The sequence below is a fragment of the Peromyscus californicus genome, unplaced genomic scaffold (assembly GCF_007827085.1).
Source record: "Peromyscus californicus insignis strain IS unplaced genomic scaffold, ASM782708v3 Scaffold_4__1_contigs__length_199733344, whole genome shotgun sequence".
NCBI lineage: Eukaryota > Metazoa > Chordata > Mammalia > Rodentia > Cricetidae > Peromyscus > Peromyscus californicus.
In genome coordinates this window covers 23,609,274-23,633,587 of record NW_026294562.1, presented here as the reverse complement: position 1 = coordinate 23,633,587, position 24,314 = coordinate 23,609,274, and the positions used below count along the sequence as shown (strand labels likewise).

Genomic DNA, 24,314 nt, shown 5'->3' with positions numbered 1-24,314 from the left:
CTCCTCTTTCCTGCCCACATGCCTCACACAGTCCCCAGCAAGTGCACAATCATGCAGCAAGTGTGGAAAGAATGATGTGACATAGAGATGTAAACAGCCTTGGGAAGTGTCTTAGTTCGGGTTTTATTGCTGTGAAAAGATACCATGACTATGGCAACTCTTATAAAGGAAAGCATTTATAAGAGTTGGGGCTTCCTTACAGGTTCAGAGGTTTAGTTCATTGTCATCATGGAGGGAAATATGGTGGCTCACAGGTAGACATGGTGCTGGAGAAGAAGCCAAGAGTTCTACATCTAGATCAGCAAGCAGCCAAAGAGTGAGACATTGGGCTGGGCTTGAGCTTCTGAAACCTCAAAGCTCACCGCCACAGTAACACACTTCCTCCAACAAGGCCATACCTACACCAACACATCCTAATCCTTTCAAATAGTGCCACTCCCCATGAGCCAATGGGGGCAATTTTCATTCAAATCACCACAAGAAGGTACCTGGGATCCAGCACTGGTAGAAAAATCAGACTTCTAGAGAGGCAGCATATGAATGGGCAAAGGGGACCTTGTACTCATCAATGAACTGACCATTAATTAATTTGTTGGTGGTGTGATTTTTCTCCCACAAAGCTCCAAGGTCTAGTCTTGTTTACTCTGGACAAGCATGGCACATGATACATAGCAAGTATTTGTTAGAAGAGAGAGAATCACCTTACACCACAAAATACTTGTCAGGATTTTATTTTCAGTCACATTTTAGAAACAACTCAATTGTAAACTGCTCAACAATCCCACCCCCCAAATATTTATATATATGGAGTTGTTGAAGAGTTTCAGGTACGGCTGGGTCTAGGCATCTGAATGAATGAGATCGGGTAACTTGTAACTTTAAAATGCCATATTGTTCCTAACAAGGAATCAAGAAAAAAAATGACCTGTGAGTTATCCTGTTAGGGAAGGGCTGTGCTCCAGGTGCTCACACATTCTTCTGGTCTAGCCTTGTAGTTAAGAAGTGAGACTTAGCAATTCTTTCTTCTGGGTCTCTGAGGTCCATATCTGGAATCCAGCCACTCCTTCGCTCCCATAACAAGATTAATTGTAGCCATAGCAGCAGCAGCAGCTGCCATGGTCACCCAGAAAACATTCATCCAGCTCTTATGTACACACAAAGGGCCTGTTGAGATCTGAAATTTCCCCGTTTCACTCTCATAACTTTATGATCATTATTCCCATTTTACTGAGGAGGGAATTGAGGCTCAGAGCGGCGAGGCAGCTTGTCTCTGAGACTTGGCTGAAGAAGCAGTGGAACTAGAGGACGAACACAGTTCTAGTCACCCCAGACACCTGTGACTTCTACCCCCTGCTTCTTGCAGCCTCTCTGTGACTTCTTCTTCCTAGTTCCAGGTGGACCCAGCTAGTTAGGATGAGGAGGAGGCCAGGGTGGCTGGTCTGCGGTATGAGACTATCTCACAGGCACTGTGCTACAGCCCTGCTCTGCACCCCAGGGTGCCAACAAAGGACATGGAGCCCCTGCACCCGTTCTCAGACTCTGGTGCAGTTAGGAATCGCCATAGAGTTTATACGAAAATGTAGGTTCCCAGGCTTGATGCAGTTAGGAATCACCATAGAGTTTACATGAAAATGCAGGTTCCCAGGCTTGGCCCCACCCTGCTGTTTGCGAGTCTGATTCCTAAGTCTGGATGAGGCCTTGGGGTCTGCATTTGAACAGACACCACCATCACCAGTGATCCCCATCTGAGTGTCCCACATTTGGGGAGCACAGGGTAGGCACGAGTGTGTGCAGTGACACATATGTAGCAGGGAGCATGTGGGGGTGGCCTCAGTCTGTGGAGGGTGGTGATGTGTGCACATTCCATAGCTGCTGGAGAGAAGCTTTGTTCAACTTCCATTGACTTCTGTATGTTTCACCATTTGAGCCCAACCTTTGCCATTAGAGTGACGAGATGCCCATCGCAGCAGATCTTCTTTCTGACTACATTTACACTGGCATATTCAAAAAAAAAATTGGCAGAAATTCATCTGTCTCCTTTTTTCTGGACCTGGGAATAGCAATAGGAAGTGCTTAGGCTTTTCCCAAATATAATTCCTGAGCTCTGAGAATCCTCCCTACCCATGGCCTCCTGGGACTCTGGATGGCTTGCCTGTTGGCCAGAGGCACCAAGCATCCCCATCCTGGAAATGTGGGAAAGATGGTCTCTATCCTTGAGAACTCAGGGTCTGCTGAGACAGACAGAGCAGCCAAATGTGAAAGTCAGGCACACAAACATAACAAAAATAAACCAGACGTACATGCGCGTCGCAGTGAGGACCCAGTACAGCACAACTGTGGCCTCAAGATCCCACATTAAGTCAAAGAGAACTGGATGGAAGGTGCTAGGTGAACCACCAAGATTGCCTTTCTAAAGATGCATGCCTTATTCATTTGTTTACCTACTTGTTTCCTCATTCTCGTTAGACTTACAGAGGGTAGATCTCAGTCACTGAAATTTTTACTTACTGTAAATGCAGCAAGCTCAGCATCTGCCTTCATGGGGACCCAACATCAAATACGCCCTTGGGTCAGGGTGGTATGGGGCACCAGAACATGTGCACGTAGTCCAAAAGGGAAGTCAGTGATGACTTTAAAACAGTGATTTTTGGTCAGGTTCCTAAAGGTAGACTTGTTCCTTCCTTCTGGGCCTAGGGCACAAGAACAAAGGAGTTCTAGATTATTGGCCTCCCCAGTCCTCCCATCTCGACTTGTGTCCCAGTAAATAGACATTTCAGATCTCTAGTTCAAATTTATCCATATGCCACTGCCACCCCTTGGCCCCTTATGGTCTGTTCAGGAGGACTGAGACACATAAAAGGTGTTTGCAGACATGAAAAAGGGCTTAGTATCATTTGGTCATTGAACATGGGAAGCCTGGGTTTACTTAGGAGGAATGATCTAGAAAGCAGGTGCACAGTCTGTGAACAGGCATGTCCTCTCTACCTACAGACTTTTCACTGCAGGGACTACAGCTACAAAGGTCACTACAAGGGTCAGTGAGGGCCCTTCTGAGGTATGGGTCCCAGAGGTAAGACCTTGATGACAGGTCTAGGGAAAGTTCTTCCTAAAGGATGAGTAGACATGAGCTCGTAAGTTGGGCCTGGGGGAACTTTCCATAGGAGGAGTAGCATCCTAAGTCCCCAAGATGGGAAAAGCCTGGTTTGACTCTAAAAATAGGGTGTGAGAGGAGATGAGGCTAAAGAATGGACTCGAGTCTGTGGGCCAAGAGAAGGATCCAGCTATATAGAAGACACAGACAAGACATAGTGGACCAGGGAAAGATCGTTTGAATGCTGCAAGAACATTCCTTCCTGGTGGAACTATGATTTGGCCAATATGGTACACGATATGGGAAGAGAGAGCAGGATGTTCAGTGTGGCTGGGCCTACAAGTACTGAAAGGGGCATGATAAGCATGACGACAATGATGTTGCACATGCTGGCATACCACTCTAATTATACCCACTGGGAAGGCTGAGACATAAGGATTGTAAGTTCAAAGACAGCTTAGACAACTTACTGAGACTCTATCGCAAAGTGAAGAACGGCCAGGGATGTACTAGAGTATTTGCCTAGCACATGCAAAACTCTGAAGTCAATCCCTTTAGTGTCGGGAGCAATCGTAGAGGGATGTCCAATGCCGGTTTTTCACATCTAGACTCTGTGGCGTGGCAGGCTCTGGGTTTGATCCCCAGCATCACAACCAAAAGAAATGAAACAAAACCAAGAGTAAAACAAATAAATCAGAAGAATATATGTCTCAGAGGAGAAATGACTTTCTTATGAAGCCATGATACTTAAAAACTAGGACTCTCAGTTTAGTGCTCTTATTTAGCTGAAGGATAGGAGGAAAAGAAGGTTGGAAAGGAAGAAGGGACAAAGACAAGGAGGGACAGAGCAGGGGGGAAGGGAGGGAGGAAGGAAGGGAGAGAGGGAGGGAGGGAGGGAGGGAGGGAGGGAGGGAGGGAGGGAGGGACAGAGCAGGGGGAAGGGAGGGAGGGAGGAAGGGAGAGAGGGAGGGAGGAGGGAAGGAGGGAGGGAGGGAGGGAGGGAGGAAGGAAGGAAGGAAGGGAGGGAGGAAGGAAGGAAGGAAGGAAGGAAGGAAGGAAGGAAGGACATATTTAGAAGGAATAGTTGTAAAGAAGCTGTAGGCTGTAGGTGTGGCTCAGGGGTTAGGATCATCAGAGTAAACCCAAGCCTTCAGGACAAGCTCTTAAACTGAGGGGCTGGAGAGATAGCTTAGCAGTGGGGTGTACTTGTTGTGTAACCGTGAGTCCTGGGATGCCTGCTAACTCTAGCTCGGAGGGATCTGCCCAATGCACGTACTCACAGAGAAACTCACACAGACAGGCACGTATAAATAGCTCAATCAATAAATCATACGTTTATGTATCTATGAACTGAGCCAAGAGTCTCATTCTCTGCTTACTCATGCTGACCATTGAAATTAGGCAAAATAATCTCCTACAGGTAACTCCCCTGGGCTCTGGGCTCTGGGTGTTCCCTGTAGCAGAGGGGTAGTTCTGTGTGCGTTTTTATGTTTCTCTTTGTGACTACTATCCTGAAACTCTTCCTGAGCTGGCAGTACCCTTCATCTCTACTTGGTCAGTCTAACTGCCATTTATGTTGTGGGCAACAGTTGATACCACCAAATTCTTGTCTCCTTTGTTTCCCCCATCTATTTTGTTTCATTGTTAACACTCTCCCCACTTAGCGTCAATAAAATCATAAATATACTGTGCCATCACAAGAATTGTCCTTGAAGTTTGTGAGCTGATGTGGTGTGTGTGTGTGTGTGTGAGAGAGAGAGAGAGAGAGAGAGAGAGAGAGAGAGAGAGAGAGAGAGAGAGAGAGAGAGAGATTATGATAACAGTGCTTATATAATCTCAACAACCAGGAGCCCTAGGGACCCACACTCAGAGATAGAACAGTTGGTTTAAATTATATTTCCATGTGAAATACTGTATTGCTATTTTTTCCCTAGCATGTGGGAAAGTGTATGGGAAATGATTTGACTGATAGGAAATAAATCTGTGTGCGTGATCAGGATTGAGACACAAGCACGTGGTGGTCTGTACTGCTCTGGGAGGGGCCTCTCCAAAGTGAGGAGGGTTAACCCTTTCCATTCACTACATGGTAGGAGAATAGTCAGAATATTACAGTGATTTTCAGCATGGAAGGCCCTAAAGCTGTGGGACTCAGACAGCCCCTGGCTGAGTTTTAAGTATCCTCTCCACTGTGGTTTCGATTGGGTTTTGTTGGTGATGAGTTTTTCTTTAATTATTTTGGGGGGTACAGTTTCTTGGAGTGTTTTTCCTTTAACTCTGTCTTTGTCTTCAAATGTGGGCAACTCCAAATTGAGTGCTTAGGAGGATCCACCCAGGAAAGAAGTTGTAAAGTAAAGAAACTGTCACCTTTCATCAGCCAAATAAGAGCACTAAACTGAGAGTCCTAGTTTTTAAGTATCATGGCTTCATAAGAAAGTCATTTCTTCTCTGAGACATATATTCTTCTGACTTATTTGTTTTACTCTTGGTTTCGTTTCATTTCTTTTGGTTGTGATGCTGGGGATCAAACCCAGAGCCTGCCACGCCACAGAGTCTAGATGTGAAAAACCGGCATTGGACATCCCTCTACGGTTGCTCCCGACACTAAAGGTCATTAATTCTTGGCCGGGCGGGTGGTGGCGCACGCCTTTAATCCCAGCACTTGGGAGGCAGAGCCAGATGGATCTCTGTGAGTTCGAGGCCAGCCTGGTCTACAGAGTGGGATCCAGGAAAGGCACAAAGCTACACAGAGAAACCCTGTCTCGAAAAACCAAAAAAAAAAAGTCATTAATTCTTATTGTTTCCATTTGTGGGCAGTGAGCCCTCTACCTTGAACTCCCATTTCCTCAGATGTCTAGGTCACCATGAACTCTGTTCAGGCCTCATTTCACACAGGCTGAAGAAAGAGTCGTTCCTTAGGTTTCAGCTCTGTGGCTGACCCATATGCAACTAATATGGTCAACAGCAGACCGCTGGTCACCCTCCCCGTGAGTTGGCCGGGGTGGAGAAGGCCCGGTCAACAGCAGTGGCCAAGCACCAGGATGAACAACAGGGAACTAATCTCAGAGCAGAAAGAGATACTTAACCACTGAGTGGTATAAAGGGGATGGAGATGTGAGTTACCAAGTTTTATACTCCAGACTCTCTGGTAGAAAAAACAAGTCACCCTAGAAAAATGTAACCCTAGAGCCAGCAAACATGAGATTTCCTGTGTGCTCACTCAGGGCTGAGGGCTTTATGGTGCAGGCCACCAAACGTCAACCCCGAGTTCAAGGCAAGCTTTTGCTACCTGCTACCTGAGGATCTTCAGCAAGCCTCTTGGGTACTGACCATCCCTGACTCTGAACTGCTGTGAGAGACAAGTGAGGTGGCGTAGTCAGAGTACTCAGAATGGCGCCTGGTGCATTCTAATAATTTTGTCATTTGAAGAACATAATAAACAGTATATGTAAGAGATTGTTCCAAAATACTTTTGTATTTTTTGTTTTGGTACCACCCACTTTAATTTTTTTAAAGATTTGTATTTGTTTATGCACATGCTTATGTGTGTATGCATGCATGTGCGTGCTTGTGTGTATATGTACACAAGAGCTCATGCCATGGCAGGCAAGTGGAGACACCATTAGAGATTTTATTCTCTCCCTTCCGCCATGTGGGTACCAGGGATGGAAATCAGGCTGTCCAACTTTTAGGGCAGGTGCCTCTGCTTGCTCAGACATCTTACCAGCCCTGATGTCACACATGCCATTGCTTGATAAATGTTTTTCAACTTACGAGCTAAATGTAGTGACTGTGTTTAATCTTCATGTCTCTCAGCCACATCGCATCATGAGTATCCACGGGCCCTGTATTTTTTTAGTTTCAAGGAATCGTGTAGATCAAGAGGGGTTTTATTTTTAGATGGAGCCTTTTTAATTTCAAAATGGAGATGAAGATGCAGACAGATTGGCTTGCCCAGAGTCATATGAAGCAGCAGCGGAGCTGGTTTTCACATTAGAGCTCTTTTGCTTACTTCTTTTCCAGGTCCCAAACCGATTTTTTTTTTAAATAAACAAACAACAACAATAAAAGGTATTTGTCAAGCTTCCAGGACATGTCTTCAGTGAATGCCCCCCTCCCTTCTTCCAGGTGAGCTCCTGGGTGACATGGCTGATCCTCACAGCAGGTTCCATGGAGGAGAAGCGGGGAAGTCTTCTCATACTTGGTGCATGTGGCCAAATGCTGCTGGAACATGGGCAACTACAATGCCGTCATGGAGTTCCTGGCTGGCCTCAGGTAAGAAAGTATGGTGATCTGGACAGGCTTCTCTTTCTGCTTAGATATCTCTGAATTCATTCCCTGGGCCGCCAGCCACATTTACCAAGGGACACACATTTACCAAGGGATGCAATTGGTAGTGATCATGAAGGGGAAATGCCCTACTTTCTTCCAACTCCACAGCCCTGGTTCCCTCAAAGGGGGAGGAAAGAGAGGAGAGGGAGGGGGCAGGAAAGGGGAGGTAGGGTTAACAGGGCAGGGGAGGGAACAGGTGTTGAAGGAGCTCAAAGTCCTACTTGGCTGGCTGTGACCGTCTCTACCTTCACAGAAATAGATGTGGATGATGCTAGAGTTCCTTCCCTGTCTGCCTATCTGCTCGCTTTGCCAGGGTCTCTCACTGCATGGTTACCTAGTTATTACCTTTCTCACAGCATGATTACCTGGTTATTAGCTTTCTCAGCACTGTCTTGAGTGCCTGAGAGAACAGCTTGAAGGAGCAAGTGTCTATTTTTGGTTCATGGTTTCGAGGTGTTCCCCACGTGCTTGCTTGGCTACTGGTGCCTGGGTAGAAACATGATGATATTGGGAGCATGTAGTGGAGGGGCCTCTTTCCCTCACTGTGAACACGGTGGAAGTGAGAGAGAAACATGAAGGTTCAAGGACAAGGTGTTATCCCCAAAGACCCACACCTAGTGACCTTCTTCTAGCTAGACCGCCCCCCCCCCCGTCCTAAAACTTCTAAAACCCTCAAAAATAGCACCCCTCTCAGGGTCAGGAACCTCCCTGAATGTTTAAACATGAGCCTGTGAGGAACATTTCATATTTAAATATAATATCTGTCAAAGTGTGGTGACCACTCAATTCTCAGGCTTTAGGTCTAGATCTGGGGTCCTCTCTCCTAGGCTTATGGGTCACCCCATCTGACAGTCAAGCTTTTCAAGATAGCCCAGGCCCAGCTCCTTCCACATTGTCTATTCTGGACTCAGGAGGGACACCCCCACTGCCTCGTCAACTTTGCAAAGGCAGAAAACATTTACAGAGCTATCTCTCCCTGGCCATTGGGCAACTCCAGCCAGTTGCCCATCTTTAGGCAAGAGTTGTACAGTAGGGCCTGTGAAAAACAAACTGGGCAGGATGAATGTCCAAGGAGTCCACTTGACACCCCCTCCACTGAGGCTCAGTCCGTGCTTTTTATATAAGCTCTCTCACGATACTCTCCATAGAACTATTTGTCTGCTTAAATCTAGCTTTCCTGTGTGTGTGGACTGAAGGAAGACAAGAAACCACCGAGGGCAGTCTGGGCACTCCCTCATGATGGCATGACACCTCTTTAGACTGCCAGCTATGGTGTTACCTGTTGATCTCAGCATAAGTTTCAAAATGGGAAAACTTCCATTTAATATGTTGTTATGCAAATCATACTTCAAGACAAGTTCCCCAGATGGGGTGGAGCTAAGGTCAGGCTTTATTCTGTAGATAGCTGTTTCTCATGAGAGTCCAAACCTGCAGGCTTCTTTTATACCACAGAGGGACTCAAAGAGCAGGAGGGATGTTTGGGACACACTTTCTGTGGACAAAGCCTCATAAATATGTTCTGGTTTTCTTTCTGTTTCTGTGATTAAAAACACCTAAGCAAAAGCAGCTCAGAGGAGGAAAGGGGTTATTTGGACGATCCTTTCAGGTCATAAGTCCATCACGGATGGAAATCAGAGTAGAGGTTCAAACTAGAACTCGGAGTAGAAACCTGGGAGGAATGCTCCTTGCTGGCTTAATCCTGGTCTTATACTTAGCTTTTTAAAAAAGCAATATTTTTATTAATATTTTATTAATCCTTTAGGAATTTCATGCAATGTATTTTGAATGGATCCATCTGTTTCCCCCAACCCCTCCAATAACTACTCCCCTCATCCTCCCATCCCTTCCCATCCTACTTACAGATTCCTCCTCCTCCTCCTCCTCCTCCTCCTCCTCCTCCTTCTCCTTCCTTTTCTTCCTCTTCTTTTTATCTTACCCCATGGAGTCTAGCTGTGTCACCCAACCGGAAGTGAGGTCTGCCCTGGAATGTGGTCAACCTACCAGGGATCACATCATTAAAGAAAACTGACTTTCCCTCTTGCAGCAGCTAGCAAATGCCAATACCTCCTCAGCTAGTGGTGGATTTTGTGTCTACTTTCCATCCTCTCTGCTGGGATTTTGTCTGGCTGGGACTTGCATAGCTCTTGGGCATGTTGTCACAATTGCTGTGAGTTTATAGGTGTAACTGCCCTGTTTTATCTGGGCACTTTTATCTAACAGTTTCCTTTATCCACCACCTTGAATTCTTACAATATTTCTCACTCTTTCATGAAGATCCCTGAGCTTTGGGAGGAGGGATATGATATGTATGTCCTCTTTAGGGACAAACACTACACAATTTCTCTTATTCTATGCATATTAATCAATTGAGGGTCTCTGTGTTAATTGTCATCTACTACAAGAACCCTCTGATGAGGGTTGAGAGGTGCTCTGACCTAGGGGTATAGGAACATGTCATTAGGAGGCATTTTATTATCCTGTCCATTTAGCAAAATAATACTCCTGGGTTCTCTCCTTGGATCTATGACCTATCTAGTCACTGAATTTTGGCTCCTTTAAAGGTACCAGGTAACGGGTTCCATCTCATGGAGTGGGCCTTAATTCAACCAGAAAGTGGTTGGTTACTCCTATAACAGTTACGCTACTATTGTACCAGCTCAGAGAATGGTGCTGCCCACAGAGGGCTGGGCCATCTTATATCAATTAACAGTAAGACAGTCCCCCACAGATAAATCTGAGCTAGACAATTTATCTTTCAAAATTTTCCTCTCAGATGTGTCAAGTTGACAATTAAAGCTCTGTAGGACCATGTTACTGTGAACTGGAGTTCTTTGAAGAAGCCACATCTGTACTGAGGATCAAGCAGACTGAGCATGTTAATTGATTGGAGAAGAGGGATATTGCAAAGCAAGAGTCAACACTATTATGGGCTGTGTTTAGTCTCTTTTATATCTGTTTATTGTCGATCCCTGTATTTGACCTAACACTGAGATGACTCTTAGGTAAAACTTTTAGAATGTATTGCTAAGCTTCACAGATCTCTATCCTTCACCAGCCCTAAAGCTAAGAATGTCATAAGATAGCATTTGAAATCCAAAGAAGAGCTTTCTCTGCTTTGTCCATTCCACCTACCTACTGTTCCCAGCAATAAGTATTGATGTATGAGTTTTTTTTGTTCTGTGACTATAAAACTTCATGTAGCCTATTCCATGGTGGGGCATGTCATTCAGAAGAATCAGATCCTATGTTTCTAGGCCATGTTCGCTCATATTTGTACAGAATAAGCCATTTTCTTACATCCTTTGAAGAGTAGTCATTTACATCAGTATTATCAACCATGTTTTCCTCTTGATGATAGCCTCCAGGGATACTCTAGTCAACATATAGTTTTCAGCTTTGATAATTAACCTTATTTCTTTTTGAGTCTGTCCTATTTAATTTTTAATTTTATTATTACTGTGTGCATGGCATATGTAGGGAGTGTGCATGCAGAGGTCAGAGAACAACCTTATGGAGTTTGTTTTCTCCTTCCTTGGGTTCCAGGCCCCAACTCAGATCCTCAGACTCCTGGACCCACTGAAACAGCACTAACTCTGTAGTTTATTTTGCATAAATAATATTCTCGTCATCTTGGGAAGTAAATGAAGATAGAAATCCTAAATAAATAAATTAATAACACACACACACACCAAAAAAAAAAAAACACTAAGAAGGTAAAAGACAATGAAGTTGTATGGAATTCAGCCTACATACTGTAAGCTACATTGTCACTCCTCCAGGCTTGAAAAAAAAAATGTCATTTCCTTGCAATAGGTCAAGGAAAGTTCTGAAGATGTGGCAGTTTATGGATCAGTCTGACATTGAGACCATGCGGAGCTTGAAGGATGCCATGGCTCAGCATGAGTCTTCCCTGGAGTATAAGAAGGTGGTGACCCGTGCCCTACACATCCCTGGCTGCAAGGTGGTTCCCTTCTGCGGGGTGTTCCTGAAGGAGCTCTGTGAGGTGCTTGATGGTGCCTCTGGCCTCCTGAAGCTCTGCCCACGGTACGGCTCCCAAGAAGAAGCCCTGGAGGTGAGTCTCTCCAAGTGGGCAGCCCCCAAGAGGTCCTCCTGGCCCTGGTGTGCTCAGTAGTACTGCAGGAAATCGCTTCCTGAGTCTAGAGTAATCCTTGGTATGCTGTTTCTGGGTGGTGAGAAGGTCCTTGAAAGTTCTGGAGAAAGCAACACCAGCTGCTTGGAACTCAATGTTGTTACATTAGGTTTAATATGACACTGTTGAGCACAAAAGGAAAAGTGCCCCTGGAGTTTTGTTGTTGTTTTAAAAGTTGGTAATTTTTTGCTATTGGGTAGAACCATCTAGATTCAGAGAATAAAGTCAAATGAGAACAATAACTTCCTAATCAGTGGGTGGAGGAGTGGGGAAAGCCATCGTCGCCTTCTCTTCATGCAAACAGGTGCCTCATCCAGACACATAGGCTCTGACCCTTACCCTACTCTCCTAGGCCCGTGGCTTCTGCTCTTAACTCCTGCCAAAGTGGAGAGGACAGTGTAAGCTTTAACTCAAGACATGGCACACTGAGTAAGGAGCGCTGAGAGGCTCAAAAGAAATAACGAAATCTCCCTCTGTGGTGTTTAAATGTGAAATTAAAGTCTTTTTAAATGTGTTGGGGAGATTTTGAGGCATTATGTCTTTGGAAATCTCAAGCCCAAATCCAGGGTCATTCACATTCTCATCAGTGTGGATGACAACACTCAATACTGACCTTACACACACACACACACACACACACACACACACACACACACCACGATCTATCTTAGTTGAAGTGGGAAGACTCATAAAACTTAGGCCTATTTCACGTCACCTGAGAACAGAGGCATCACTTGGTCCAGAAAGACTTGAGATTCCCGACAGGCATGAGTGATACACACTGGCTAATATTTCCTTAGTTTTAGCAGCTGGTATTAAACGTCCAGTAAATGAAAGAAAAGGCTTTGAAAAGCCTCCCACCCTCCACTCTGCTCCCCTCCCTGTGGTGAAGAAGGGACACTGCCTCTCTTGACTGAGTTGTGGGTCTTCCCTCTGATTCTGGAAACTTCCTGCTCAAGATCAAGCCACAATAATAGCTTTAAAAAACAACAAGAAGCTGCTGTCTTCCTGGAGCACATATGGACAAGAAGACCAAAGACAGCTTTTTAAATGTTTTTCTTGAGTTGGGTCACTTCATCTTGTTCCATGTCCTGGTGATCTTTAATCATGGTTCTCTTCTCAATTCCCATTACAAGAATAAAATAACTTCCCTTCTCTGTAAAGTGGCTAACCTTGTCCCTAGGGAGCCATGAGATAATATTGCTTTTAGTGTTATAAATTCAAAGTGCAGTTTAGATTCCTAGAGGTGCTGAAATTGTCACAGCAAGAAAAGGGCACGTTTTAGGATTTCATGTGGTGGGGATGAAAAAATAGGAAATAAAAGCTTTTCTTGGAGCCTCTTGTCTTCATTCAGTAAAATAGACACACACACACACACACACACACACACACACACACACACACACACACACACACGCTGTTATTTACCGCTATTACAGTTTAGGTCTCCTAGCCAAGTAGGTTATTCAGACACAGTAAGTTGCAACAGTGCATTCTTGAACTTTTCTCCTGTAGTTCGTAGCCGATTACAGTGGACAAGATAACTTCTTACAACGAGTGGGACAGAATGGCTTGAAGAATTCAGAGAAAGAGTCCACAGTCAACAGCATCTTTCAGATCATCCGGAGCTGCAGTCGGAGCTTGGAGATGGAGGAAGAGGACAGCTCCAGTGAAGGGACCGGCTCCAGGAAAAACTCCTTGAAGGATAAAACCCGATGGCAGTAAGTCTCAGTGTCGATGTGTATGTGGGTGGGTGCCTTTCTTGTCTTTCCCATTGACTGGTTTTTTCCTACTCAGCTGAGTTTCACATAAAAAAAAAAAACTAATAAAACATTGTTACTTTTATGCCTAACCAAGGCTTCATCTCCAAACTTTATAATTCAGAGTTTGAATTTACCTTTCCCGTGTTGCTCCTTTGTTCTAAAATTACTATGTACATTTTACTTTTTCCATGAGTCATAGCCTTTTTAAAAGAAAAGTTTTATTAGTTTTGTTTTTTCACTGATAGTAAAATTTTTGAATTGTATATATTAATGGGGTGCATATTATCCCTTTAAAAATATGGCTATCCTCCCATTTCTAAAACATCAGTAATTGAATTTCAAAATTGGAACCTCAATCTTGTATTTACTTTATAGTCTTAGTAATAGTGGCTCCTGTTAAATCCTGGATAGGATGCTAGGGTGGATATTAAAATATTTTAAAATAAAATATCCTGGTGTAATAGGTATTGGATGGTACTCAGAAATCAGTACTTTCAGTAGCCTACCTGTAAACTGGGGTTCTAACATCTCATTTTGAGTAACACTACACCAGGAGGTATTTTAATTGGCCCTCTACACTGGGGATCTGATACTTTAAGTGTTTAGTTGTTTCAATTGCTGCTTATCAGCACACACTACTGTCTAGCTCTAGCCAAACACGGTCACCCATAACAAAATGAGAGAAGAGAACTCAGTTGGGCACCTGTCGGCTTTCCTTAAGGTGGTCCAAGGGGAGGAATACTTTCAGGGTACCCCAAACCTTTAAGTCTACTGGCTTTGCTCTTCAAGGTTTTATGTGTCGTCAGTCTTGTGAGTTATTCATTGTAGTTGCCTTAGTCCCTGACCTGTGGATCATACTGTGGTGAGCTCTTATATTGAGAAGAATGGCAGTTGTTTAGGAAAATGGCTTCTTTGGAGTTAGGCTAGATCCTTGGGATTTGTTGCCAGTATAGAAAGGAGTGTCATTTGTCTGAGTCTCTGCTGCTGCTTTAAGGGAGTAAACATAATTCCAGATTTCTCCAAGGCCTTTGGGCTTTCTTCCACACATCATTTCCTAGCTCACTCCATTTTGAAGGAGTAGTGCTCAAAGATTAACTAGTGCCACCTTTATTGTGATATCTTGGCTGGAATGTTCAAATACCTTGCATATATATCACCTATTAGATCTTCTGTTGTTTTACTGTGTCTCAAATCAGAGAACACTTCAACGTGTTCTCAATAGCAGGTTGCTGACATCAGTAGCAATCTTTACATGGAAACAAGGCCATCTACAAAGAAGGACAGCTCTACAGGAAGTATCTCCCAGCCACTGAAATCCTTGATCTATGCCAGTTCTGTCCACCAATCCCATCACATAGGTGGCTATGTGTATATCTGCCTCCACAAAAGATTTGTGGATGTTTACAAGAGTAAAAATGAATAATTAAGGTTATTAGGGAAAATGAAAATAAGGATAGGAAAAATAAAATGACAAAGAAACACCATATAATCTTTACAGTGACTAAATTTTATTCTGAAATTCTTAGTAGCCAACACAAAGGAGGACTCCAAGTTCACTGCAAGTCTTGTAGAAAAATCAGACACTTAGAAGAAACATACTGTTTCCTCACACTGAGAGCTGGATGAAATGTCTTCCTTAAACTCTACAAGTAGCCATATATACATGCACAGTGACTAGACACAGTAGGGGGTGGGGGAGAGGACAGTCAGTGGGAGGGGCGTGGCAGGGGGCTGGGAGGAGGTGGAGAAGGAGTAAGAAGCGGGTATGATTAAAATTTTACAAGAATGTATAAAATATCCTTTGAAATTATTTATTTGTCTTTTTTTTTTTTGCCATAATTGCTTTTCTTTAGAAATTGGACTTTTTAGATCACAGAGTATTTATTCCTTTGTGTGTTTGTATTTTGTTTGACAGAGCAACTGTAGATCTTTGTCTGCAGTGGGGTAACTTCTGAAACCAAATGATTATTTGGTTAGCATACAGAGAAATAGGTTTCATTATATTTTCATAAATATATGCCATTATACTTTTTATAACATTATGTTCAATTTGCCTCCCTCAGTTCTCTCCCCAATCTCTGTCTCCTTTCTTACTGGTTCCCTCTCCCCCAAACAACTCCTCTTCTGCTCTCAGAACATATAGAGTCCATTACCCACTTTTATCCTCAACTCCTTAGACCTCTGCATCTTCTGTCACAGTTCATTTCTACTTACATGTCATAGTTTTTTTTCTAAATCCAGATTTTATATATATATATATGAGAGAAAACACCTGGTATTTGTCTTTCTCAGTCTGGCTTATTTCTCTTAACATGGCCTCCAGTTCCATCCATTTTCCTATGAATGTCATGACTTCATTCACCATGTATATGTACTATATTTTCTTTATCCATTCATCCGTTGGTGGACATCTAGGCTAAGTCCATACCTTGGCTCCTGTAACCAGTGCAGCAATAAGCATGGGTGTGTAGAAGTATCTCTATGCTATGCTGACTTAAAAGCCAGAAATGTAATAGCTGGATCATATGATAGTTTTACTTTTAGTTTTAGGAACCCTCATACCTATTTCCATAATGGTATATCACTAAGTATTCTAAATAGTAATTTATAAAGGTGCATCTTTCCTCACATCCTTGTGGTCATTTTTTTTCTTAATGATTGCCAATGTGACCCAAATGAGACATCTCAAAGCAATTTTAATTTGCATTTCCCTGATGGATAATGATGTTGGGCACTTTCCTTTCTGTCTCCCCTTTCCCTCACCTCCCCTGTTCTCCCCTCCTTCCTCTCTTCCTTCTTTCCTTTCTTTTCTGACATATGTTGTTCTAATCTTAGATGGTCTTTTAATAAAAAACCCAGAGCCAGATATCAGGGAGAAAGCTGAAAGATCAGAGAAGCAGAGCAGGTAGCCACTAGTTCTTACCTCTACAAAATCCTCAGCCTAAAGGGAGTGAGTTCCTGTTCCTCACACCTTATGTACCTTTCTCTGCCCAGAAAACCACTTCCTGGCATTAAAGGTGTGTATGCTTCCCAGTACTGGGATTAAGGCGTGTGCCACCACTGCTTGGCTCTGTTTCCAGTGTAGCTTTGAACTTACAGAGATCCACATGGATCTCTGCCTCCCGAGTGATAGGATTAAGGCCACCACAGTCTGTCCTCTATATCTAAACTAGTGGCTAGTTCTGTCCTCTGATCCTCAGGCAAACTTTATTAGGGTACACAATATGTCACCACAGACATAGGATTCTATGTAGCCCAGGCTGGCCTCAAATTCATATATAGCTGAAGATATATATGAATTTGGACTGATCCCCCTGCTTTTTTGTACCAAGTGCTGGGATAACAGGAAATGTGCCCCACACCAGGGTGGATGTTGAGTACATTTTCAAACATGTATTAGCCAACTGTATTCCTTCCTTTGACAATTATCTATTCATTTCATTAGACCTTTATAGAATCTGGTTATTAATCCCGATGGGGTGAATAGTTGATAAACTTTTCCTATTCCACAAACTGTCTCTCCACTGTGTTTATTTTTTCCTTTGCTGTGAAAAAACATTTTGATTTAATGCAATTTTATTTGTTGTATGACAAAACTTCTCCTGGAGATACAACATACACATCTACTCTCACCAGGTAGGGATCCCCATGAAAGACCAAAGTTTGGATCTACCCAAGTCCAACTTAGAGAACCAGTGAGTTTTATTGAGGTTACTTATAGAAGCAGAAATCATACAAAGACAGCTACATTACTAAGGCCAATCCTCACGAGTGACAGCTCACAAAAGCTAGGAACCTGGATCACACTGCACAGCCTGTATGTATCTCAGGAGGCTGGAGAGTGTCCCTTCTAAGAGATTCAGTTGGTTTAAACCTCTCCCAGGCAGCTTGACTGTTTTCTGCTTCTCCTAAGAAGATGACCTCAGAGTCTTCTTTGAACCTGACTCCTCTGTGTCTTCTTTGCAGCTGGGCTTCCTTTTGTCTGAGGGGGATGTTCAGCTTTTAGTGTTCACTCTGGCAGAGAGGAGCCTAGTGAATCTGGTCAGTTTCAGGAACTTCCTGAAGCTATTTTAAGTTGTTTACCTTCCTGCTTACTGAGCTTCCCTAGGAGATGGAATGTTTCATATGGGAGGAAACTGTGAAACAACACTTGTCAGTTCTTGAGATTGTTTCCTGTGATGTTCCAGTCTTTTTTAAAGAATTTCTTACCTATGTCTGTATCTTGAAGCATTTCACCCATGTTTTCCTCTAGCAATTTCAAAGTTTCAGCTCTTAAACTCAGGCCTTTGATCCATTTTGAACTGATTTTTGTCTTGGGTGAGAGATAAGGATTGAGTTCTTTACTAGGTATGTTTTTCCCAGTGCCATTTGTAGAATGTATGTTTCAGTGTATGTTTTTGATGTCTTTGTCAAAGATTGGGTGGCTTTAGCTGTGAAGATTTATTTCTGGTCCCTCTTTATGTTGCTATGATTCGTACAATACAGTTAAACCCACGGATTGCTTTCTGTAATATAACCCTTTTTACAATATCAACTCTGCTAATCTACCAACTCGGGAGGTCTTCCCATCTTCTGATACCTTCTGCATTTTCCTTGGGACTTTAATGTGTTCATTGTAGAGGCCTTTCCTTAGTTAGGTTTTATTTCTTAGGTGTTTTTGCAGGGGTTGTTTTGTTTGGGTGCGTTCTTTGTTTTGAAACAGGATCTCACTATGTAGACCTGGGCATTGTGAAACTCACTGTGTAGATCAGGCTGGCCTTGAATTCACAGAGATGCCTCCGCCTCCGCCTCCACCTCTGCCTCTGGAGTGCTGAGATTAAAGGCCTGAATCATCATGCCCCACTTGTAGGTATTTTTGATTGTAAGTCTATTGTAAATGAGATGTTTTTCCTAATTTCTTTCTTCCTAATTTCGTTACTGACATAAAGGAAAGCTACTAAATATTGTTCATTATTTTTGTATGCTGCTACATCTGCTTATCTGCTTGTTTGTTCCTCTTTAAGGGCATTGATCATTTTTAACCAGTAAATTTTGAAATTTTCATTCAGCATTTTACCTAGTTCATCATCTCTGAGTTCAGTAATTGAGGAGTTATACTCCTTTGGAGGAGTGTTGGCTATGTGTTATTCTACTGTAACTCATACTTCTATTGGCCTAAATGTCAAATCTGCTTTTGTGTGGACATCTTCTTATTGGGCAACTCACTTTTGAAGGCTTGCACCTCTAGTGTGGCTCATGTTGGAGAGAACAAATAATGGTATCCCATCATCACAACACCAAATGATACGAGGTATAGACATACACTTAAAAAAGGTAAAGCCCACTGACATGGCATTCTTGCATGTAAGTCAGAAAAAGTGAAAATGAATGTAAGTTTTACTATTGAGTTAAATTTTATTTAGAGTCAAAGTTATAAATAAATGGAATGAAGGAATAGGGCAGGGAGAGGGGGGAAATGGAGGAAAAACAAGGTTAAATAAACCGAAGAAAGGAAGAGTAGGAGTAGAGAAAAGTGTAATGAAGGGAAAGAGGGAAGAACAGGAAATTAGAAAAAGTAAATTGAAGAAAGACTTCCTGGCAGTATGAAAACCCCTAATCAAAATTAGGTAAGTAGATAAGTGAAAAAAAAGAAGAGAAATTAAAATCTGAGAGGCTTTGGGGTGTTTTATTTGTTTGTTTGTTTGTTTTTGTTTTTAGCCAATGTGTCCAAACACTACTAAAAGTATAGTAGAAAGAAAAACTAAGAAGGGTAGTAATATAGGAGACTAGAAAAGAGATTGATCAAGGGAATAATATAAGAGACTAGAAAAGGGATTGATCAGCAAAACCCATGCATAAGCAAAATTGGGTACATGTATAAAGGGGAATAAAAAATAAATATATAAAGCCTTTTAAAATATGATAAAATAGTAGTAGAAGTATTTGAAGGGGGATTTGGTAATCACATCCTCTCCTTGTGCTGGGATTTTGTCTGGCTTGTGCTTGAGTTGGTCTCAAGCATGCTATCACAATTGCTGGGAGTCCATATGTGCCTCTGCCTGTAGCATCCAGAAAACACTGTTTCTTTGAAGTCACTCAGCACCTCTGGCTCCTAGAATCTTTTCTTCTTCTGCAAAGGTCCCTGAGCCATGAAGGGAGAGATGAAATATAGATATCTCATTTAGGGATGAGTACTCTGATATCTCTTATTCTCTGCCCATTAGCTAGTTGTGGGTCTCTGTATTTATTGTTATGTTCTGCAAGAAGCTTCTTTGATGAGGGATAATGGATGCACTGATCTATGAGTATAGCAATTAGTCAATAGCAGAATAATAGTACTTGGTTCTCCACTAGAGCCCAGAGGAGATACTGACATTTAATTACTTCTGGGAAGGAAAAAGTCAGTTTTCTTCAATGGAGTGACTCCAGGCATATTGAGCACACTCCAGGGCAGGTGCCACAGTAGGAGTAGTTGGCTAACACAAACTGGTTTAGGGGGTGGCAAAAATTTGGGTAGGTAGGGATATGGAGGAGAATCTGAAAGGACTTGGGAGAGGGGAATGAATATGATCAGAGTGCCTTGTGTGCAAGTCTCAAAGGATTAATGAAAGCATTGTTTTAAAAATAAATAAATAAAGGAAAACACAAGGGACAAAAGACAGGGGTGTGGGGGGCGGCAAATGGTGAAGGGTGAGAATGACTTTTTTCCGGAACCTTGAAAATGGGAGAGTGTTGGGTATGTGCAACAGGGAGAGGATGGGTCAGCCCCCTGATTTTTTTACTTTCCTGTAGTGTGTGCAGGCACTGAGCCTTTGCGGGGCAAGCATGTGGCACCTGTCAGAGCTGCTTGTCTTCACTCTAGTAGCTTCCCTTCTTTGCACACCAGGGACCTCTACTGGCCACACTTAGCTTTGCAGTCTATGGACTAGGCAGATTCTCTTCCATCTTCCCAAGAGTCCCCATTTCACACCCCATGGGCAGGCTAATGTTCTAGCTCAGAGGTTCCTCCCAAGTTCACTGGGAATAGAAGAAATAGTCATTCCACTGAGATTTATACAGGTGGATCTGTCTTTGTGCTTTCAAAATCCACCCAGCATTAATTACCCTGCTGGAGGGATGCAGCTTTAGATGTCAAGGAGTCTGCTGCAACTTCATGACAGCTGGATAGCCCCAGAGGTTGGTGTACTTGATGACGTTGGGCTCAAGGATATTAAAGTTCAGAATGGTCCTCAGGTGATGAATTCTGCTCCCAGCCACTGAGGTTGGGACTACTACCTTTTCCCATACACTCCACTTCCTGGCCTTCTGCTGCCTGTCAGTGTTCAGCCCTCCCATTCTTTACCACTGCCTCTCAGGGTTGTCTCTCACGCTTGGGGCTAGAGCTAGTTGAATCTGGCTCCTGAACTTGTGACTCTTCCCTTGTCTTTAGCTGCCTGGTAGCTAAGTTTTAAATGACAGACTCCCTTGGGATGGGAGGACCTTTCTTCAACTGCTGGCTCTTCCTACCAAAGAAGTCACTCTCTCAGCAAGACCTACAAATGGATTTGAGGTTCCTGAGAACTATGGGTTTGTCTGTGGGTGAGACTGCCAGTCTCTTCTCTCCAGAGCCACCTGACCATATGCCTTTCAGGTGACAGTTCTGATTCTGCTTCCCTGAGCTGGGGCACCCTGCCATTGGTGCTGTATTCCTCATGTCACTCTTCTTTTGGGGGGTCACCTTTCTGTTTCTCTGCACCATTCAGCTGTCCTGTCACCCCATATATGGGTTTCCAAAGCTCTTCCTCCCTTTCTTAGTAATGGTCTCCTTTTTCTTATCCTGACACCTCTTCCCAGGGTCACAGGGCGGTAGCTTCTAGTCTGTCATCTGACACGGAAGTTACTTCTTGTGAAGTTTTTATTTCCAATTTTCTGTTTATTCCTTTGTCTTCTTCCTCATCATTTAATCATCTATAGCCTAAGAACATTCTCTTCCACTGTCCGTTTTCCAGATCCGGTTATAAGCATCCTGAGGATGGGGGAAGAAAACCACAAAGATGCAAATATTTATTTCACAAAGCTTGGGAAGACATATTGAAATCCTCACTTTGAGACCTTTGTGCCTAAGTAGTGGAAGTGGTTTCCTGGCCCTGAAGTGATTGCTACTTTAAAAGGAAGCCCTGGATACAGCAGAGAGGCGGGGTTTAATAGGTTCACTGAAGCCAGCCCAGTAAGCACTGTTTCCTTATTTACCTCAGTCCAGAGCACCTTGTGGAAATGCCTGGCTCAGGGTGTCTTAGGCACAATGTTTTGCAGATCCTAAAGGACAAAGGAAATGGACTTTATTGAGTTTAAAACCAATAACCTTCAGCCCTTGTTTGTGTGGCAATGCCCAACTCGGTGAAAAAGATAAGAAAGGGGGAGAGAGAGGAAGAAGGGAGTGGGAAGGGAGGAAGAGAAGGAGGGAGGGAGGGAGGGAGGGAGGGAGGAAGGGAGGGAAGGAAGGAAGGAAAGAAGGAAGCAAGGATCCAAGCAGTCTATCTCATGGTCCTTCAGTCTGCCCAGTGTGCGGGGTGTTAGAATTGCTTTCAAAGCCCTCAGCTGCTCCTGCCAGAATACCCAATGGGAATACTTACAGAAACCCCAGAAAAGGGATCATAAAAAGCTCATGGCCTGGGACTGGGAGATGACTCAGTTGCTAGCATGAAGATCCGAGTTCAGATTCCCCAGTACCCATAGTAAAACAACAACATTGTGTGCCTGTAATCCCAGCACTGCAAAGTTGGAAGCAGGAGGATTCCTGGGACTTTCTGACCATCCACTCTAGTAGAATTGTTGAACTCTGGGAGCAGTGAGAGACTGTGTCTCAAAGACTAAAGTGGAGAGCAATTGAAGAAGACACTCAATACCAACCTCTGGCCTCTGCGAGCACACACACACACACACACACACACACACACACACACACACACACACATCCAGGGGCTCAGCAGAAAATGAATAGAATGGAGAAACAATGAAAATGCCATTGACATCTATGATGTGCTTATACATCCTCTGTAAAGATGAAGAAGTGGTACCTAGAAAGCTGGAGTCAGTTGCCTAAGTGATAAATAGCAGGCAGGGGCATGAGGCTGAGCAGGAACTTCTGCATTATTAAAGACATTTAAGTGCAAAGGAGCTAACCCTTGGCTTTTCTTCATACCTAGTTCTGTGGACTTCATACCTAGTTCTTGGAACAGTTCTCATCTTAGTTAGGATATTGCTGTGATAAAAACACCATGACCAAAAGCAACTTGGGGAGGAAAGGGTTCATTTCAGCTTAGAGCTTGTAGTCTGTTGTCTAGGGAATTCAAAGCAGGAACTAATGCAGATGCAATGGAGGAAACTTGCTTACTCACTTGCTTTTCACAGACTGCTCACTCTGCTTTCTAACAGCACTGAGAATCATCTTCCTAGGGATGGCACCGCCCACTGTGGGCTGGACCCTCCCACATCAGTCATCAATCAAAAAAATGCATCGCAGGTTGCCCTCAGGCCAATCTGTTGGGGTCCTTTTCTCAGTTGAGGTTCCTCTTCCCAAATGACTGTAGCTTGTGTAAAGTTGACATAAAATGAGCCAGCACAGATCTCTTTTGTAAATACATGCTTTTAACTGACTATAGCCGAGAAGAAAAACGATAGGTTGGTTAAAAGCACAAATAAAAACAAAAACAAAAACCTTAAAAGCAGTAGATTTTTATTATGGCAAACAGCTGTAACAAATCAGATGGGGACAGTGATTTTCTCCTATTTTAAAACAAAATTTAGGCTTTCTCTGTTGGTGATTCATATTCAAGCAGTCATTGTACATTTGTAGAAAGTAATGAACACTTACAAAGAAAATACATCAGCAGGTTGACAAACAGCCTTTTGCCCCCCAATAGAAGATTGTTTTTTTAGCAGATATCCCTAGAGAAGTGGCTTCTCCTGTGGGATACCATAGAAGCTCTTTAAAAGCAGGGTAAAGACCTTCCTCCGGTTTCCATGCCTAAGAGTGGGATATTTTCTTGCTGGTTGACCACGTCTTTGATCTTGGTTAACATTGCTTGATTTCTAAATAAATTTTAATTTTCCATCTTCTCCCTTCTCATAAACCCACAGAAAATTGTCTTCCAGGAGAATCGGGATCAGAGCTACACAAAATCCACTCTTGTCTAAGAGACAAAAGATACTACTAGCTTCCTGCTTGAAATGAATTTATTGCATTACAAATAATTGTCAATTTTATTTTGGAAATTATCCCCTGGATAAATGTTTTTTAATGGAATTAGTACCATCTGGCATTAGTTTCTTTTGTATTCTAAAATACAAAGTGACGCCATGAAAGACAGTCCCTCCCTCCACCACACACACGTAGCTTACATCATCACAGAGAAGCAGAAACAGCCTCCAGAAAAGCCGTATCATTTTTTTCTATCTATAGGCTTTTTTTTAATACCTGTAGTTTTTCACTGGAAAAAACTTTATTAAATTAAAATCAGAAATTCTACATTTAAACTAACAGGTTATGTTTTAATCAGTACCAATGCTCACAACCTGAATCTCTTTCAACTTTGGTTGGTTGGTTGATTGATTTTTTTTTAATGGATCTTACATTGTATTTAGACTGTCCTGGAAGTTACTGTGTAGCCCAGACTGGCCTAAAATCATGGCAATCCTCCTGCCTCAGTCTCCTTAATGTTGCAATACCAAGTATCACAGAAGAAATATGATAGTGGCCTCAGAGAAAAGATGTGATCTCTGAAGAAAGTCACTCTACAGAAACAGCTGGCTGATCAGCCGGGAGCAGAGGTAGTGGAGAAGAGTTCAAATGAGCGACGCCTGGTCTCCCTGCTTTTAATCATAACAGCGCCTTCACTGAGCCAGACCCGGGGCTGGGTGCACTTGTAATCTGTGTTCTGTTTGATGCCCACCCCTACTTTGCGAAGTGACCATTTTCCTCCTGACATTCAGTAAGGAGATAAGTGGACGGAGACTTGGAGTT

The 24,314-nt window shown here is 43.1% G+C and overlaps 1 protein-coding gene across 1 annotated transcript in view; it reads left to right on the top strand.

Annotated features, from left to right (window-relative positions):
- Window positions 1-24,314, top strand: part of Plce1 (phospholipase C epsilon 1) — a 300,119-nt gene that overhangs the window by 195,887 nt on the left and 79,918 nt on the right. Inside the window, 4 exon segments of the mRNA XM_052713591.1 lie at window positions 7,217-7,273; window positions 7,275-7,363; window positions 11,234-11,492; window positions 13,086-13,291. Of these exon segments, the coding sequence (XP_052569551.1) occupies window positions 7,217-7,273; window positions 7,275-7,363; window positions 11,234-11,492; window positions 13,086-13,291 (611 nt within the window).